The following is a 13,317-nucleotide window of genomic DNA, read 5'->3' as shown; positions in this document are numbered from 1 at the left end:
ATAGAGGACTGACTGACTTACAGAATTCCATGACAAACTATGTGACAAACATGTCTAACTTCTGCTGTAGTCTAATCTCCAAGCCCTTGTCCACAGATGCTGGAGAACGCCTCTCACACATAGTGCCAGTAGCAAACGCAGGCCGCAGCAGGGAAAGGTCTGGGAAGTTTTTCTCTTTGGGGACGCCTGGCTCCTCAGCGTTAAGGAACAGGCAGCTCGGGATTACAAACTGCGGCCCTACAGACGAGCACCTCTCTTACCACACTCGACACGTTCTGAGTGTCGGGGAGAAAGCTCCCGGCCGCGGGTCTGAGGGCTGACCGGGGGCCGAGGGGCGACCGCCCGCCCTGGCACCTCGGCGTGAGGCGGGAGCTTCTCGGCACACTGCGCATGCGCCAGCGGCGCCGCCGCACCGCCCGCCTGCCCCCTCACGACAGCGCATGCGCAGTGCCGTCGTGGACTCGGGAAGCTTTACCCGGTGAGAGCTCTGCGGAACCGTACTGCGGCGGCACTACCGAGCAGCAGACCGCAAAGACGGGCTGCGCTGTCCCGCTGGTTGCTCCGGAGGGACGACCCGTTCCCGACGGAGGGAACGACCCGCGGGAAGCTTTGCGCATGCGCAAGCCGCACGCCTGCACGAAAAGCCTGTGAGCGAGCGCAGAGCGCCATGTGCGCGGCGGTCGCCAGTGCGCATGCGTCTGCGGCGTTCTCCTGGGTGTGAGTCGCGGCGCGTCCGCAGTATTGGGAGAGCGAGGCGTGGGGATGCCCGCCGCTGCAGTGCGCATGCGCTGCCCCGCCGCCTGCAGGGCCGCGGCGTGACCGCTGCGGGGCGGCAGAGCCCGGGCGCGCCCCGGGCCGCTGAGGGGCCTTTGGGCAGCTCGGCCCCGAGCACCGCCCGCCGCAGCCCCCGGGGCGGGCGGTGAAAGGCCTGACGGCAGGGGAAGGCCTGCCCCGGCCTCTTCCAGGCGTCGAGGGCACCTGCCTTTCCTGCCCTGCTGAAACGGGGCCTCGCCTTTCAAGAGGAAGAATGGTGTGTCCCCTGATTAAGCCACCCTCAGAAGGTAACGCCCCCAGCCCTCTAGAAATAACCCTTTTTAACAAGGAAACCCTCTCCGCAGCACCTTGTGCGCTGACAACCAACATCTGCAGTCTCTTCCTTAGGAGCCCAGAACATGTCTTCAGATTTACCACATCACTCCCCACAGATGCAGTCAGTGCCTCCTTGTTCACAGAAGCGATTCCCCACTTGCGGCAAACGGCTGCCTTTCCTGACAGGGGGAGCAGGCTGTCCCACCATTACCATTCACTTGGGTGAGAAGTGCTCTACCTTAATTCTTTCCCCCTTAACTCCTACCTTGGGAACATCATACTCCTTCCTTGAAGTTTCCATACCCCACGTACTGTCACTGCTATTCATTTCAAAAATTAAGTTACAGTCCCATAAGCACTGTTCCCCTCTCCTCTCCCCCGCAAAGACATTGCTGTGACTGTAAAGGAGCTGTGATGTTGTCAGTACACAGAAGTTCAAGGAAAACAAGGCATAGGACAAAGGCAAGTGTATGTTCAGCGACCACTGGGGCTATAGGGCATAGCACCACAGTGTACTTAAGTAGTGATATGAAAAGGAGTATTGTTTTGGATAGTGGTTCACCCTAAGGTAACCACTTTACTGGCAATGGAAGTATAGCCCAACATTTTGTTTAGAGAAAACTTCCAGCTCTTACAAGAGCATTCGCTGATATAGCCACATCTTGGACAACTGCAGCTAAACCTAAGTCTCCAGACTAAAACTCTGCAGATTTTAACACTCAGGCCCTGAGTCCCATTGTCAAAACAGAGCAGAAGTTGAAATTTATTCTCATATGACTACCAAACTAGCAGATGCACTCAGGCTGCATAAGGTCACAAGTAGTCTTCAGTAAAAGTTTCATTTCCAGTATAAAACAGTAATGCCATTTTTACAACAAAGCCTACAGGTAAAGACAAAATATCACATCTTAACAAAAAAAAATTTATTCTGACTAAACAAAATGTACAATGTTTCCCAAACGATAGTTCTCGTGACTCTCTGAAGTCTGCAGGTCCATTGAGTAACTCGATCACGTCTTACCCTGCAGTCTGATGAAACTATTTTTTGCCAGACTTCTTTATTCCACCACTGGCTGCCAAAAGAAACAACACAACTGGTTAGACAACTGTTAGAGAGTTTAGCTACAAATTTAGTTCCTCATAAAATCCAATCCCCACTGAACTGCCTGTACAACTCAGATCCCCACTGGTGAATTGTTGTTGCACATGTTACTCTTCTGTGTTTGTGATCACATCTCTGAATGAATAACATTAGAAACCAAGTTTCTCCTGGAACCAAATATGCCCCATAAATCTATGACAGAACTAAATATTTCAACAATTCCTTTGTTCCTCCATGGACACCCTCCATTTTTTATTTCTTATACAGCAGGAGTATAGTCTGGTCAAATTGAAGGCTAAGGGAATAAAAACATTGATATCTCTACAGCAACCAGAGCCCCCAGCTGGAATCAAAGCCCTACAGAACCAGGTACTGGAATTATGAGAGTTCCAGTTCTCTGGAATTATCTGTTCTCTGCAGTCCCTGTTATTGAAGAGACTAAAGCAGGGTGAAAGAACACAGCATATTAACACAGCAACAAGTGTGGCATTTTTTGTAAATGCTGATTTTTACAGCTTGTGTCATGTATAACCAGGGGAAAGGAAAAAAAAGAATAGCAAGGCTACAGCAAGATAGGCTGCAAGGGCTGATGGTCAATAACAGACTTCACACTCCAATATGATTGATTCTAACACCATTGCCTTGCTGAGGCTCTTGGGAGTAGTCTAGCCCTCCCAGAATAACATAATAATCACTATCTGTTTTGGCAAGCATTGGACAAGGACCAGATGACTGAAATTCAATCTAGAAAAAGGGAGAGTAATAATGGCAGGAACTACGGAAAAATCTGTAAGCTGAAGTGCCCTACCCAGAACAAGTTTAGGATGGTAAGGACACAGAAGAGAAGCTGAGCGAAATGTTTTGCATCTGTCTGTAATACCAAAAACATTCTGAGTCCCACACCTGGCACATTTTTTTGTACACTGAAAAAATCAGAGGAGCTAGATCAATTTGCAATAAATAAACAAGAAATATCCCAAGTCAGTGGGACTGGATGGCACTCCCTCCAAGAGCTATGACAAGCTCTAATGTGAAAATGCAGAACTGCTGGCTAAGATTTGAAACTTACCATTACAGCCACTCTGTCAGAGGACTCATAGACTGCCAGCATAGCTCCCAGATAAAAAAAGGGTTCTGTAAAGAACTGGGCAACTATAGACCAGCGAGTCTGACCTTGACCTCTGTAACAGAGTCTGTAATAAAGCAAATTAATAAACACAGTCTTGTGAAAGTTAACAGACTTCTGTAAATTGTAAATCCTTCCTCACTGACCTGCTGGAACTCTGAGGTTATCATTAAGTGTATGGCTAAGTGAATCCAGGCGTTTTCATATTTTCAAACGGCATCTGACAAGACTCCATAGCAAAGGTTATTAGTGAAACTAAGTTGCTATGGGATTGCCGAAAGGGTCTTTCTGGGACCTTTCAAGACTGAAAGCTTGTTAAAGAATAGGAAGCAAAGTGCAAAGTTTAACATTCTTCACAGAATGGAAAAGTGATTAGTCACATTAATGGACCACACGTCAAAAACACCTAGAGGGAATTAATAGGCAGGGTGCACCCTTTAACATCTCTAATCCGATCACTGCAAATGCTGAAGGAGTACAAGGCGAGTCCACAGACTCACATTAACACTATCTGCTTCTATCACTATCTGAGACAAAGACTAGGCTCAATGCACCGTCCAGATGCACGCTGCAAACTTTCTTCTGTGACACAGCGTACTTTACAGTCACTTAGGCAAAAGGGTTGAAGCCAGACTAATTTCCCGTCATGTTTTTTTTTTGGCCAGGAATCTACTGCTCTTGAAGAAATTCATCCTCTAAGAGAAGTAGTACTGGATTTGTTAAACTTCCAGGACTGTGGCAAAGCCTACAAGTAATATATCTGGAAAGAAAAGGATGGTATGCTAAAATAAGAGTAGAAATGTCTCTGCACCATCCCACCAGAATAGGTTAGCATGCAGACGCACTGTTGCACCTGCTAAACCACAACCTGCATCAGTAATTTGGGCACAAAATTGCATAGTGAAGGAGAAAAAAAAAAAATTAGCCTCTATTTGTTACTTATCATCTACACCTGCCATCAATTTACTGGTGTATGTTAAATGACCTAGAGGTACATGCCTTTTTATGTTTTTCAAGCAAAAACATTAAATTTTTGAAGCCAGCAAGCCCTCCATTTTTCCTATCAGTATGGCACCTCACTTACTGAGGGGCCCTTTTCCAGCAGCCTTTGCTTTCATCTCCTCAAGTTTCTTTTGCTCCTCCTTCTGCTTTTGTTTAAATGCCAGATCTGTCTAAAGAAAAGAACAACAGTGTTTGTTAACATCTCCTCCCCAAAAAATTCAAAAACAACTGACAAGCAATGAGAAACAAATGTAATGTTCTAATAGCAATAAAAACCTGACTGAACTGATGCAAGACAGCTGAATACTACTAAATATGCAAAACCTTGCAGAACTATGACAAAGTTTTTTTGCTGTACCAGAATGCAATGACTAAACTTTAACTTTGTTTGTTTTATCTTTCTGAAATTAAACAAGTATTGTTTCCTATGGCATAATCTAATTCTGCCCTCTGATATTAGATGTTTGCACTAAAACCATTCATTAATATGCCACCAGTGATACTGGGAGCCTAGTGCACAAGCACTGTCTAACAATAAAACTTGGATTATTTAAGATGTAAAAAAAGAAGAGTTTGCTTTTACCAAAAAAACGCATTAATTTCAAAAAAATCCTTCCACACATTTGTCACTATTTTCCCAGGTTTAATATGTTTGTATTGGTTCCAAGAAATCTAGTTGAGACTGCTGGCAAATTGTACAGGCAAGCCAGCTGTTGAGCATCCCTGCTAGAAAAGCCTCCAGAATTCAAGAGAGCTCAGACATACTCTATCCCTTAGATACACATTCTTCATAGACATCAGGGCTGAAAGGGACCATAGTGTTTTTCCTTGGCACTCAGGATTTTGGGGTAACTAAACTGAGGACCTTGACAACTGAGATTCTATAGACTCTTCACCAATCCAATCCATGGCTCAACTACCTTTATAACCAGAAGGTTTTCCTCTTCTTATGTTAAAGCTTCCCTAGCTGCAATGTAAGCCTATTACTTCCCCTACCTACCCCACACAGAACAGAATATTCTGTTTCTCTCACCAGGTTTTCCACTGTTTGGTTTTTTTTTTTCCTGTAGACTAACGTGTCTTTCTTAGTAAATCAATCGCTCCCATTTATCCACTTTTGTAGGGTTTTTTTCTTGCAACGTGTTGCCCCCCTGTGCTTGCAGTATTGTGGTGCTGAGAGGAAAAGAAATATTATTACATCATGTTTGACACACAAGATTTTGTTTATACATCTTGTATGATTTTTTTTCTTTTGCAACACCTGATTTTGCAGGTTCATGTTCAGTGTACGATCTAAGTCTCAAATCCTTTCAGGTGGACCTGGAGTTTAGCCAGTCATTCTCCTTGTATTTTATAAGTTGATTAGTCTTACCAAAGAAAGCAACTTAGCATACATGCTTAATTAAATTAATCTATTTTTTCAAACTTTCTCCAATTTGTTAGGGTTACTTTTGACCACTAATCTTGTCCTCTGACAACCTGTGGCCCCTCCAGATTTTTTCTACAAAGAGAATAAGCTGTATTGTCAGTAAGTTAGTCAACCAGCCAACCAAGGCACTAATTAAAACATTACTTAGACTCCGAGTGAATACAAAATCTTGCAAAACCCTACTCAATATGTCCTTGCAGTCAGACACTGAATCGTTAGTAACTGCTTTTAGAGTGGCATTCCAGCAAGCTGCATGCTCACCTTCCGTCACATTTAGAGGTCCCGTTCCTGCCTTGCATTTGAGAATGTTACATGCACTAGCATCAAGAACGTCCTATCTACTGGTTTTCTCCTCACACACAGAGCACTGCCCTGCTACAGAACAGAATTTCCTTTGTTTGCCACATGTATACTAAAATCCATACTGGCTATTAATTTTTACATTATGATAACTTGAATCCTTGTAAACACTTAATTGGTTCTACCGTTTCTCTAACAATAGAGCTTTAAAGAGCTGTGATTTTTTTTTTCCTTTTTCAAAGAGACATCATATTTGTCTTTTTCCAACCACTGTTGCCTCATCCATCCACCACAATCCTCAGAAATAACAGCTTATGCCCACACTCTGAGCCCTTACGTTTAAGTGTCTCTAACGTGAGATTCGCTAGTACCTAATTTATTTAAACTACTTGATAATCCCCGTTTTTTTGTATCCTGTCCTAGGCTCTTGTGACCGCGTCGATTTGTGAGACTTCCCATCACCGCCTGCTGCTTTGGCGAGGCCGTTCCAGCCTCCTCCGTGGCACCGGACTCCTCCGTTAGCCTCCACTGCTGCGTTTACCGTGAACACAGGCGGGATGGCAGCAGAAAAAAAAAAAAAAAAAAAAAAAAAAACGGAAACCCGGGGCCGCGGAAGGCAGCGCATCACCTCTTGGTCCCTTACGGCCGCGCGTTTTACCGTCAGAACGATGCTTCGTAAAACGTGACGTTTCATAAAATGCGTATGGCTACAGAAAGCTGAGCTGAGGGGTGATACGAACGAGGAAAGCAGCCCCGCCGCAAGCAGGGGCCGAGGCCCCGGCCAGAGCCGAGCAGGGCAGGCCCGGTGCCGCAGGCCCGGTGCCGCAGCCGCCCCCCCGGAGCTCGCCCGCCGCCCTACCTCGTCCAGGTCCTTCGACTGCTTCTTCGGCTGCTTCAGCGGCTTCTTCTTGCCGCCTGCAAAGACAGAGGAGACAGTGAGCCCCGGGGAGGGAGGGAGAGGCGGGTCGCGGGGGGCCGCCGGGTGCCCCGGGCCCGGCCTTACCCTCTCGGCCCGACATGGTGCCCGTTCCGCTCCGCTCGCGCTCGGCCGCGCCGCCCCTCGCCCGAGCGGCGCGCGCACGCGGGCTCGCGCCGCCTGGGCGGCCGCTTCCGCCTGGCCCCGCGCGGCCGCCGTAGCGCTTCCGCCTCAGGCGCCGGGCCGGGCCGGGCCGGGCCGCGGGGAGGTAGGAGGTGCTGCCCGGGCCGGGTGCTGCGGCGGGGGGGCTGGTAGCCCCGGCCGGCTCCTCCGGGAGGGCTGCACGGTGGGGAAGGAGCGGCTCGGCTCAACCTCCGCCGCGCACGGAGCTCCGGGCCGCCTCTGGTGTTGGCGGGCGCGGCCTAGGCGAGGGTTGGCGGTGGGAGCCCCCCGCGGCGGGCCGCTCCCTCCCGCGGGTCGGCTTCTGTAGCTGAGGTGAGACCGGTGCTGCTGCCCGCGCCTGTGCGTGGCTACTAGAGGCGGTCGCGGTCTCGCCGTGTTGGCCGTACGGTTCCGGGAGCTAGGGTCCTGGCTCTGCCTGTGGTGAAAGGGTCCCCTCCGGCAAGGAAGGGGCCGGTCATGTGGAAAAAACAGACCTTTTCCCCCGCCTCAGGCGTGAGAAGTAGAGCTGTGAATGTGTGGCGGCGTGTAGGAAATTCTGTTTTTACGTTTTGGCAGTGGCAAAACAGACTGCTGCAAAATAAGATAGGACCCATAAAAGCTAGTCTTACTTGCCATCACTGTCCAGTGTATGTAGCAACTGGGGTGTAAACCTTTTGAAAGAATGTTTATGTCAATGACTGTAGGCAGGGGAAACTCATTTTCTTACAAGGGGAAGCAAGAGAGGGACAAGGCATGTTATCGCAGATGAAGCTTTCGTAACTGCCTTAGGTCCTATTAGCTTAGACTGAGATTACTTTCTTTGCAATCTGTTTGCAACTGTCTGCGTAGAAATTTTTCTAAAAATCTCAGTCTTCTCTCTCTTTTTGCTATACTGTCTCAATAGCCTGAATATTTGGTAAAACTCTTCATCTTCATGTAGTAGTGCAATTAAAAGAGGGAAATGTTGTGGTATGGAACGGATCAAGTTGACTTGGTTTTAGTGCATGGCCTGCAATGTAGAGTAGTAGGTGTTGTAACGGTAAGACATATGAGTGATGCTGGAAGGAGAGAGAACTTACTTCATTTCCATGTTCTCATGGTTTCAATCTACCATATTATGCATATAAAATAACTGGTAAGATTTTCACAGTGCTGCTAGGTATTATTACTATTTGTTAGAAATACTTAACAGGGAATGAACCTGTGGTGTTCAGAATCAGTAGCCAGCTAAAAGCTGATCAAAAATGTCTTTCAGTAGGAATAATCCTTTCCCGTGGAGATGCCTGTATTTGCACACACATGATGTCATTAGCCACCTAAAATTAACATTGAAAACTGATTTAAAATAATTTTTAAAAACTATGCAGCAGCTATCAAGCTTTCTCAATAAGCCATGTTTTTATATTATTTTAGTCAAAACCTAATGTAGTCATACTCAAACTTCATATAAAACTTTATTTGAAAGTTTTCCTGTTTACAGTTTTTAGAGGAATGCACTCAGTAGAAAATTAAGATCTTATTTACAAATCAATAGACAATAAACTGTAACGAGCAGTCTGCTTTTGCAGTGTAAGCAAGAATTTTAAGCTCATTTTAAAATGCAGCCCTAGCTGTGTGTTCACTACTTGGTATTTTTCTGATCTTTTGGCTCTTCCTTATGTTTTACTTTTGTAAGCAGTCTCATGAGAATACTTGTGTTCAGTTCAGCACTTCTGTGTTTTCTCTCTGTCCTTTATGTTTTTGTCTTTGTCTTCAACACTTTGTGTATCTGTGGAGTGTGAGATAAAGGGAGTGATCAAGCCCCACTTCTTTTCTTACCAAGATTTTTTTTCCCTCTCTGTCTTTTTTCCTATTCTGTTCTTTTGCAGAATTGTTAGTACCTGTGACATGGTACACCAAACTCAAGTGTGAAAGCACAAGGCAAAATTTCATATGGCAATCACTTCTATGCTGAAGCATTAAACTACTCTGAAGCTACTCCTGCTGGTACTGGATCTGTACATGATCACTATTCATGCAGTGAGTGAATTAGTAATCAAGAAGCATGGTGGGAGTACTTACTAACAGCAGAAAAGCAGGAATCTGTGGCAGAACTGCCCTTTGTTGAAAATTGTGGAAAGTTCTCTAGGTAAGTAATGGTGTAAAACTAGTGATGGTTTAGCCATTCTTGAATTTTATTGGGTTTGGTACACGTGTAGTTTTAAGAGGTATTAATCGACCATACTTCAATAACTTTTCTTTTTCTTCTTCATCCTTGTAGCACTTTTATTCAGTGATTAAATTCAAGACATGGGGCCAATGAAATATAAGTCAAGTGTGTCCTCCGTGTCCTGTGGTCTGCAATATCACCATTTGTTGATAAAGTGGAGTCCAAAAATGAATTTACACATAGTGCGGACTTACTGCTCATCAGCACCTAAGAGGCCTGAAGCCAAGTCTGCGATAGAAATGGCCATGGGTCTTCTTAATCGGCTGACAGAAGCTGGGACCATTATGGGAAAAAACTCCCTTCAAAAAATGTCTGCAACATGCAAGAGTTGGTGGGACAGATATGAAGAGTTTGTTGGAATTAATGAAGTTCGAGAGGCTCAGGGAAAAGTGACAGAGGTAAACATGGAGATAATGTGGAAATTTAAAAATTATGAGTTGAGCTATATGAAGTATAAACACTGGCTGTGAGGCAAAAAAGATCCTCCAAGGAGAATCATGTCTTTTTTGCTGCTTTGACTGTCTGTACAGATACTATGAATGTGTTCTAGTCTACGCATGTTAGTAAACACAGCTTATCCCTTAGATTGAAATGGAGCATGGTTTGTTTTGTTGTCCCCCCCCTCCACCCCCCAAATAAAATTCTTATAATTAGTGATTTAGATCTGTCTGGTAATAAGTCTCTAAAATACTCTTTCTTCTCAGGCTGAAAGTGTCTTTATGATAGCTCGAGGGATAGTACGAGAGGCTCGTGAAAATGTGGAAGCCCAACAGATTAAACTGAAGGAAATTCGGGACCGCTTAGACAGGGTCTCTCGGGATGACACCCAGTATTTAGAACTCGCTACTCTGGAACACAGGTTGCTGCAGGTAATTTGTTGGTACTTGAGCCCTGGCAAATATGATAAAAAGTTGTGTGCTTTGCTTCCATCACTAGTAACTGTTCTTGTAGATGCAGTTCAGTTCTGAAGTACAGTGATCTGAGTTAATTTCTTATGATACTTGTTTTAGTTAATTATTATTGACAGATTGATCTGCTATGCAAATTGTATATGTTAATGCTAAAATAGGGTAGTAAATTTGGAGAAGAAAGCTGAAGATAGTGAGCCTAGGAAATTAGTTGTTGTAGTGGTGACCTGTACATGAGTAGTCAACAAAAAGCTGGGATTCAATGAATTAACCTTCCATGTGATGAGAGAAGCTCCTTTCTGGTTGTTAATCCATGAAAACTCTCTCAGCTGCCTTCTGTGTGGCCACGACACCCAGGCAATTCATTAAAGCTTTTGTCAGAGAGCAGCAAGAATGAGGCTGCTCTGTAAGGGAGGGCAAGCAAGAAGATGAGGTTGACAGCAGTGCAGGCTGGGCAGTATCCTCACTAACAGGATGCAGTCCTACAGCACCACAGCTGGATGAGCCAAGCAGGGCTGGTGACAGAAACATGTTTATTAACAGTCCATCAATCGGAGATAAACAAAGTAGCAGCCAAAGTCAATGCAGGAAATCCAGATGAAACTGCAGGAACAGCAGGGAACAGGCCCGAAAGCAGGTGTATCTATGGCAAAGCTCAAGCAAGGAGTGGGTACCAATGCCTGAGCTTAAACTAAGCTCCTGGATCAGTGGGTAGAACATCAGTAAAGAACTAGAGAGCTGTAGTTGTCTAAATAAGGGATCAGGTCTGTGTGGATGAGACCTAAAGAAGAACAGAGCTTCATGACTATGAAGAAAGGTAGAACTCAAGTCACTGCTGTCTGTAAGGGAGGGGTGCCATCTTACAAAAGAAATACACACTTGGAAGAATGAAAAGAGTTCTGGGAGATGCAGTTAGCTGACAAACAGGCTCACCACTACCAAAAGCAGCGATTCCTTTGCTAAAACAGTGGGATTTTACTGCAGGAAAAGAACCAGAAAACCTTCCACTATTTTGCTGAGATAAAATGGCTTACAAAAGGAAATGCCATCCTGAAGCCAGTGAGAAGGGAGAAAGGGAAGACATTTTGTCTGTGAGCAGGGTAAGAAAGAGAAGGTAGGGGAATAAGAAGTGTGTGTATTCATGAGATGAACCTATCTAAGACATCCTTTCCAGTCCTATTTTCAGTTCCCATTTAAGGGGTTTAGAACTGAAAGGAAGAAGTGTGGTAAAGGTAGTGTTTGGAGAAGTAAGCAGAGCTGAAAAAGTTAACATTATGGGGAGAGAAAGACTTTCCCCGCTCATACCCCTTTTCTTCATCAGCATGTGACAGATTCTTGTGTAGAGGATCGTCAGCTGTATTTCTTGACGACCTTTTCCATTTCTCAGTTTTGACTTAAAATGATGTCTTAAGCAGGATTAATAAAGAAAATCCCACATTAAAAGGAAAATTTCTGAAACACAATTAATGTATGTTTTTCATTTCCATTCCTTCATCTGCACTGGGGTTTGGGGGGGGGGGGGGGGGGGCAGTTAATATGGACTTTATAGCTTCATATTATACCTTCTCCCTCAAATCACTGTGTTTCTTGCAGGAAGAGAAGAGGTACCGAGCTGCGTATTTAAATGCAGAAGAATCCGAGAGAGAAAAATTCTCTCTCTTCTCTGCAGCTGTAAGGGAAAGCCATGAGAAAGAGCGAACAAGAGCTGAAAAAACAAAGAACTGGTCTATTATTGGTTCTGTACTAGGAGCCATTATAGGTGTTCTTGGTTCTACCTATGTTAATCGAGTAAGGCTGCAAGAACTAAAAGTCTTGGTGCTTGAAGCACAGAAGGGCCCAATAAATCTGCAAGAAGCCATCAAAGAACAGGCCTCCAGTCATTACTTACAGCAGAAGGATCTCAGTGACGTCATAGCCGACCTGAAAAATGTGCTGCAAACAAGGACATCACAGGAAATAAAAGAAGGCACTTTGTTAACTAGAGAAGACAGGAATAACTCCATAAAAATAGATTCTCTCTTAATTCCTTTAAACGAACAGCTAAACTACACTAAACAAGTCAGTTCATGTCTAGGGAGTTTACAACAGCAGTTTAACAGTTTGCAGGAAAGCATAGCACAAATGATTTCTGAAATGCAGAGTGTTAAACTTGCGGTTCATTCTAGACCTACAGAAAGAGTGATGCCAAGGTCTTCAGTGGAGGGTAAGGGCCAGGCTTCTGCCGTGAGAGATGTGATTTTAGAATTGTGTGATACCGAGCGGAGACTGGAAACACAAATCAAGAGAAATTCTATTTACAGCACTGCGGTGACATGCGCTGTGTTTGCTATTACTCTGCCCGTACTCTATATTATACTTAAAGGGAACTGATCTCTAATTAATTGCCACAATTTACTAGATTAATAAAAGTAAACTTGCACTCTAAGTACGTAAGAGTACGAGTCCAAATAAAGTTGTCTTAGCATTTCTCGTTATGCTTTCTCCTGTATATTTGGAAAACTTGTAAAGGCTTAGTCCATCTACAGCTGCAGGCTCCAGGTTTACAGTCTTTTACAGTCATGCCTTGTGGTTTTTAACTCTTCAAGCAAAGGAAATTCCACAGTTTCATCTGTTGATTTTATTCACTGGTTCACTCTTTTACTGTCTAGTCTTGTATATCATGCCAGTCAGTGACTTTCACTCTGGAGCTGTATTTGAGATTTTCTGTTCAAGTTATTCTTTTAATCTATCATTGATCTAAGTGCTTCATGTGTAATCCTTTATAATTTTTGTCCTTATTTCTTCATAGTTTTGCAATTTGTCCATACACAAAACATTACGAGTCATTTTACCAAACAGACAGAAATATTTGCCCTGAAGTTTTTGTTTTGGTTTGGTTTGGTTTTTTAATTCTAGATGCAGCGACTTGAAATGTGAAAAACAGCAGGGGCCATGTAAATAAGGATTGAAATTACTATGATACAATGTGGCTGTACAGCCAGATGATTCATTTAAAATACATTTAAGTTACATGTGGTAACTTTTTCCTAGGAATGTTTGAAGTATCCAAAAGCATTTCTGGAGCTTTAGCTATT

General features: G+C 44.4%; 1 protein-coding gene and 2 long non-coding RNA genes across 7 annotated transcripts; 2 read left to right on the top strand and 1 right to left on the bottom strand.

The window, feature by feature from the left end:
- The first annotated feature begins 481 nt into the window (after positions 1 to 481).
- Positions 482 to 5,466, top strand: LOC138690884 (uncharacterized). The gene is made up of 3 exons (XR_011329681.1): positions 482 to 647; positions 1,150 to 1,311; positions 3,983 to 5,466. It is a non-coding gene; the product is annotated as an uncharacterized lncRNA (long non-coding RNA).
- On the bottom strand, positions 1,991 to 7,135 carry LOC104316528 (uncharacterized). The gene is made up of 4 exons (XR_011329680.1): positions 7,052 to 7,135; positions 6,908 to 6,963; positions 4,402 to 4,489; positions 1,991 to 2,162 (listed from the first exon to the last, which is right to left on the bottom strand). It is a non-coding gene; the product is annotated as an uncharacterized lncRNA (long non-coding RNA).
- Positions 6,963 to 12,998, top strand: CCDC51 (coiled-coil domain containing 51). Of its 5 annotated transcripts, none has more exons than XM_069812118.1 (5): positions 6,963 to 6,983; positions 8,995 to 9,254; positions 9,387 to 9,733; positions 10,040 to 10,204; positions 11,837 to 12,998. In XM_069812118.1, exons 3-5 carry the CDS (start codon positions 9,416 to 9,418, stop codon positions 12,611 to 12,613), a joined length of 1,260 nt encoding a protein of 419 aa, XP_069668219.1. In that variant the 5' UTR covers positions 6,963 to 6,983; positions 8,995 to 9,254; positions 9,387 to 9,415; the 3' UTR covers positions 12,614 to 12,998. The 5 variants fall into 5 exon arrangements, with proteins under 5 accessions (XP_069668219.1, XP_069668221.1, XP_069668220.1 ...); XM_069812120.1 differs by lacking the exon at positions 6,963 to 6,983 and adding an exon at positions 7,157 to 7,232; XM_069812119.1 differs by lacking the exon at positions 6,963 to 6,983 and adding an exon at positions 7,244 to 7,459.
- Positions 12,999 to 13,317: the final 319 nt, after the last annotated feature.

This window comes from Haliaeetus albicilla, chromosome 24 (genome assembly GCF_947461875.1).
Source record: "Haliaeetus albicilla chromosome 24, bHalAlb1.1, whole genome shotgun sequence".
Taxonomy (NCBI): domain Eukaryota; kingdom Metazoa; phylum Chordata; class Aves; order Accipitriformes; family Accipitridae; genus Haliaeetus; species Haliaeetus albicilla.
The sequence above is the reverse complement of the archived record's forward strand: the minus strand, read 5'-3'. Positions and strand labels throughout refer to the sequence as shown.

Coding starts and splice junctions, on each gene's coding strand:
- CCDC51 (XM_069812118.1), top strand. CDS start 9,416: ATGGGGCCAATGAAATATAAGTCAAGTGTGTCCTCCGTGTCCTGTGGT. Junction 9,734..10,039: donor CTCAGGGAAAAGTGACAGAG/GTAAACATGGAG, acceptor CTTTCTTCTCAG/GCTGAAAGTGTCTTTATGAT. Junction 10,205..11,836: donor TGGAACACAGGTTGCTGCAG/GTAATTTGTTGG, acceptor TGTTTCTTGCAG/GAAGAGAAGAGGTACCGAGC.